This window comes from Drosophila miranda, assembly GCF_003369915.1.
Source record: "Drosophila miranda strain MSH22 chromosome Y unlocalized genomic scaffold, D.miranda_PacBio2.1 Contig_Y1_pilon, whole genome shotgun sequence".
In the NCBI taxonomy this organism is placed as follows: Eukaryota; Metazoa; Arthropoda; class Insecta; order Diptera; family Drosophilidae; genus Drosophila; species Drosophila miranda.
Genome location: NW_022881603.1, coordinates 44,527,276 through 44,533,142, shown reverse-complemented (window position 1 = coordinate 44,533,142; position 5,867 = coordinate 44,527,276). Strand labels below are relative to the sequence as shown.

General features: G+C 39.0%; 1 protein-coding gene across 1 annotated transcript; it reads left to right on the top strand.

Annotated features, from left to right (window-relative positions):
- The first annotated feature begins 2,335 nt into the window (after positions 1-2,335).
- LOC117191696 lies at positions 2,336-3,820 on the top strand. Its single transcript, XM_033396494.1, has 2 exons — positions 2,336-2,730; positions 3,680-3,820. Exons 1-2 carry the CDS (start codon positions 2,545-2,547, stop codon positions 3,818-3,820), a joined length of 327 nt encoding a protein of 108 aa, XP_033252385.1. The 5' UTR covers positions 2,336-2,544.
- Positions 3,821-5,867: the final 2,047 nt, after the last annotated feature.

Genomic DNA, 5,867 nt, shown 5'->3' with positions numbered 1-5,867 from the left:
GTGCTGCCATGTTGAGGTTTTAAAAGAGTCACTCAGCACGACCGAAAAAGACACCCTGTATACGTATAAACGTGGGAACCGAAAGCAAAGGGATTACAGCTAATGCCTTTAGCTGGGCGGCTGTGCGAGCTGTCCGATTCCGCTTTGTACTCCGCTTGTGTGTATTAGTGAGTTCGCTGCACTGCCTACCGCACTGCACTGACCGAATTGTCGCGACAGAGAAATTAATAGCCAGCAATGCGTGTATGTAGGTGTATGTAAGTGTGTTTTAGCACCGAATTGTGCTTAACCGCCGAAAATTTGCTAGGGCTAACGAATGTCGATCGCGAATGATTATTAATTGACACTGCAACTCAGAGATCACGTCGGGGTCACCAAATTTTATGTGGAGATAATGTTTTTTATCCCCAGTCGGCCGACTAATTATTTCGAATTAAATAAAACTCGGCGCAGAAATAAAATTACGATATGTTCTTTAATGCGTGACATCCAAATTGCAAGTGTGGCTTGCCTGCCCTTTACATTGCCGCTCCGATCGCTAAGCGCAGCTTCGCTCGGCCGACGTCGGTAGGCAGACGCAAAGCGGAGATAGCGAAGAGCGAGCTGGCAGAGAGCGTTTAGCAGGGCAAGCAAGCGCAAAGCTTTAACAAACAAATGAGTGACATAGACATAAGTAACAAACAAAATAAGCGGCTGAGGGCCAAGAATTAGGTGCTATTTGGCAAGCAGCTAATCGGCTGTGTTCTGCTCCGAACAGTATCTTTAAAAATGTGGATGCCACAGATTTTAGTCCTTTGTGGGGGCGGAAGTGGGCGGGGCGTGTAGCAGTGACATATCACAGAAGTCTGGATACAAAACATCGTTGCTCTAGCTCTTATAGTCTTTGAGCACTAGGCGCTGAAGGGGACGGACAGACGGACGGACGGACAGACGGACAGACAGACATGGCTCAATCGACTCGGCTATTGATGCTGATCAAGAATATATATACTTTATGGGGTCGGAAACGATTCCTTCTGGACGTTACACACATCCACTTTTACCACAAATCTAATATACCCCAATACTCATTTTGAGTATCGGGTATAAAAAGGGAAAAATCAATAATATTACATTTGTAGTGGCTTTTGTGCCCTTGAATTTAATAATGATACCTACCACTTGATTCGGATACGACTGAGCAGCTGGATTGACTCATAGTTTTTTTTAATAATTTTTCTTTTTGACCTAGCGGGCTTCCTGGTTGTCCAGAGATAGACGCTGCTCCGTGAATGACTTTTCCATTGCTTTTTTTAAAGTGTACAATACTACTACGAAAAAGGAATTACAACTCCGAACCGGCGACTTTGATCTTAATCCACTTGTTTGTGATGCTGCTTGTCATAACGTACTTAAAAGCTGAAATCATTGGATTGGTATGCATTTGCTGACGATGAGCATGCGCCCAATCATTTCCTCTTAGGTCGCCGTTTATGTATTTACATATGTAGGTACATGCATAGGTATACGTATATGTACTTATACATTTGAATAATGACGGTACTCTATAAATTGCTCTTGATTAATCAGGAGACGGACATTATTCATAAAAGCTTTAGAGCTTTTAGGTGCTCCTGTGTGGCGGGAAACAGCTGTCCTACCCCGCTGTTCGCGCACATTTGTGCACATTTTTGTCAACGCCCCGATAAGCAAATCCGGCTGCTTCAGCACGAAAACGAAAAGTATTGTTCCTTTGACCAATTATTTCCGAGCCAAATTTGATGTTGGGTTGCTAACAAAATATTTATAAGGAGTATTTATATCCAAGCTGAATTGCCCTGGTAATGGTATTAAATTTATGTTAATGCTTCAGTAAGTCATCCATTTTTTTCCTTTTGCAATTAAGATTAGTTTTCTTGTATAAAATTCGTTTACTTTTCATTTAAACGGAGAAATCTTGCATTTTGTGAGAACGGGAGCACCAATTGACTGATATGTTCTAAAATAGTATGTTTTGATTAAACGTATACCACACTAACAGGAATACCCTAAGCAATTCCCATATGAATCGAATATTTTTACTATTGATATTTTTCCATCTTCACTTACTTATTTATTCGCTTTACGCGATTTTTAGTTGATTTTGTCTATTGTCAGCGCGGCGTTTGCGTAAAGTGAAATCAATAGTTTTATTGTTTTATTTAAGTAGCTGCTGCTGTAGCTGGATATAGGACAACGTATCTAACCAGAATAACAAAACGTTTCAACACGAGAAGAATACATACCGGAACAAAATATTTATTGAATAAATATAACTAAGTCGGTGTGAATAAAAAGTAAATAGAAAAAATAGATTATTGCATTGACGGTGAAAATGTTGACTCGGGAGGCGACGATGATAGCGGCAATAATGACGCTGAGTCCGAAAACTACGATTCTGACGATAAACCTTCCAAATCCACCAAGAATCAGAAAAAACATATTTCCTCTAATGTCTATGAATCTGAATGTGCCATACCTCGCAAAACAAGACAAGGAGACAGGAACAAAAATGATCGCATAAATATGGAAAAAGACGAGCTGGAGTCAGATGAGGAAACAGATAAATCGCGTTCCAATGCGCTCTGGGCTGACTTTTTAAGCGACGTTAGGACAGAGAAACAAAAATGTGTTTCTGAAGCCTCAAATTGCTGCAGACTTCTTCAACTTGACCGCAGAGAACCCAATCAGTTAACGCAGCCTGACGACGTTTAAAGGAATGACATTTTAATACCTCTAAGTCCAAGGACGTGCCGTTTATGACAAAGGCAAACAAACTAAAAAGACTGGCCTTTGCAAAGGAGTATGTGCATAAGCCAAAGAAGTTCTGGAGAAGCGTTTTGTGGACTGATAAAAGCTCATTTGAGTATAACTCATAAAAAACTAAAGTTTTCATAAGAAGTCCAACAGAGCAAAGAAAAAGTAAACGGTTTGTAAAAAAGTGAGCCGTGGCGGAGGCTCTGTCATGTTTTGGGTATGTGTTGCATACAGTGGGCTAGGAGACTTTATTCCTATCACCGGCTCAATGAACCAGGGCAGTTATTTATACACCCTACATGAACACGCATTCCCCTCCGGTAATAGGCTGATTGGAGAGTCATTAATCCTGCAACAGGATAATGCCCCAGGCCACAAAGCCCGTATGATTACCACATTTTTGAGGGATGTTGGTGTTACCACCTTGAACTGGCCTCCTCAAAGTCCAGATTTGAATATTATTGAAACACGCAAAAGAACAGTTTCGTTCAACAATACGAGAGAAAAGACAATTTCTGAGCTCACTTCCCTTTGGCAAGCGGTATCCCCGGAGATCCTTCAAAATTTAGTGGATTCTGTAACACGGCGACTCTAAAAAGTTATTGAAGCTAAAGGAGGATATACATTTTATTAAATTTTGCTTAATTCATTTACTTTTGTAAAGTTAAAACTTTGTTATTTAAATTAACCAATCTTGTCAAAATATTTATGCCATAATGTGAAATTACTTAGTAACTAAAATCTTTTTAAGTTTGAATGAAAATATATTTGTTTCCTTATTTTTAAGTTTCTATTAGTTATATATTTAAAAGAAAAATAAATCAAAAATTCTTAATAAAGTCACAAAAAAGTTATGCTAAAAAATACACGATTTTTACTTCGTCAAAATAATTATGCCGACTAGTGTATGTTCCTTCAATATCACCATTTCATTAATGTTGTTTTATCTTTCAGTTATTTAGAGCGGCAGGACTTTTTACAGAGAACCGATTTGCGACAATTTGAAATTGAGAAAAACTTACGTCAAACGCGCCGGCAAAACTAAGTCCTGTCTCGGCTATACTCGGCTATTCCCTTTTATGGTTAGATCTGCATCTGGTCTCACAAATCTTTTAGTTAGTTACACTTAAGTCTAGTAGAACCAAAGTAGTAGACCATAGGTAAAAATATCGACAATTTCAATAAAATAAAAAATAAGTTTAGGCGAAAAATCGCCAAGTGTGGCAACCGTGATTGCAATGTATAATTTAGTTATTTTGATTGAACAAAAAATCCGAGAAATACTACTAACTGAATGGCTTTTTTCTTAGCCTAGAATCAAAAAGAGTTATCCTTTCTTCATTATTTGAATCTACATATGTTATAAGGATAAGAGTATTTTATTTTTGATTTAAATGAAAAACTTGAGAGAATATACATATGCATAATATACATGTACATATATTGATTAGTAGATTTCTTGCTAGGTACATCCAGCAGCGCACAGCGCAACCACAGCGCAACACTTCTTGTTTGACAATGAGATCCATCAGTGACTGAAGCTTATGTCTGAGAGCACGGGATTGTCTAGGAAGTATTAACTGATTATATTATCTACCCCTTTATCTTGAATGAACGTATTCTTTTGAGCGGAGTTTTGGTCTGATTAAAACCTGACAGACTTTCAAAATAGAATTGTCCTAGATACTTCGAAAAAATTTTCAGTATGCGTAAAACTCTTTGAGTACGATAACCAAATTCGTAATTCTGCTGGGCATTAATGTCATTTAGGTGTTGCTTCAAACAGCTCGGAGACTATAGTCTTAGAAGAACTTTCGAGTCAATCTGTAATGACGTCCCAATCATTGGCATATTAAGTCTGCGAATTCGTATGGTACACAGCGAAAAATAAACAAAAACGGTTCTTGAAGCGGTTGGAATATAGTGTGCAGAACTTTTAGAATTTATGACGTACACAGCCCATTTTTAAATCTCTCGCATCTCTGAAATTGATAAGATCTAGCATCTAAGCATGCTTGCATTTGTAAATAATATATGTACATATGTACATGCATAAAGCTGAAATTAGATTATTTATAAGTTACAGACATCAAAAGCGTTCATACATTTGTAATTCCTTAGTTCCAGTTGGTTATCAAGAGGTAAAACTTCCATAAAACGAAGCAATATTTCCAGATTTTCAGACCTAGTAGACCAAGTAGAATGGCACTAAACGAGGGGGAACGTTGTGAGTTGCTGCGGACACCGCAACTCTACAGTTATACCCGATACTAAGTCAGTATGGCTCTCCTCCTAATATTGAACGACACGACAAAGAGTGCGTGCGAGAGAGACAGAAAATCAGTCTGAGCGTGACGTCGGCCGCTGCGTAGCCACTGCAATTTTGAGATATACGTTTTATAGTGAGATCTAACAGGAGTGCGGATACTAAATTTGGTTACTCTAGCGTTAATAGTCTCTGAGATTTGTGGATGCCCCAGATTTTCGTCCTTTGCCGGGGCGGAAGGGGGTGTGTCGAAATTTTGACACAAAACGGTCAAGGTCCGATATCACAGGAGTGTGGATACCAAATTTAGTTGCTCTTGCTCTTATAGGTTCTGAGATCCTTGAACTCATATTTTGCAATTGGCAAAACCGACCATGAAACCTGTGTGTTAGAGAGAGACAGAGCGAGAAAGAATGAAATTGTTTTCTTGATTCTGGCTATATGGTTCAGATTTTGCACTCTAGAAGATATAGTCATCTTCTACGATTCTGCGTTTTTGGTTTTCTCGTATCGTCGAAATTGTGGATGCCACAGATTTTCGCCCTTTGTGGGGGCGGAAGTGGGCGGGGCAAAGTTTTCTTGTAGCAGTGACATATCACAGAAGTCTGGATCCAAAATATCGTTGCTCTAGCTCTTATAGTCTTTGAGCACTAGGCGCTGAAGGGGACGGACAGACGGACGAACGGACAGACGGACAGACATACATGGCTCAATCGACTCGGCTATTGATGCTGATCAAGAATATATATACTTTATGGGGTCGGAAACGATTCCTTCTGGACGTTACACACATCCACTTTTACCACAAATCTAATATACCCCACGC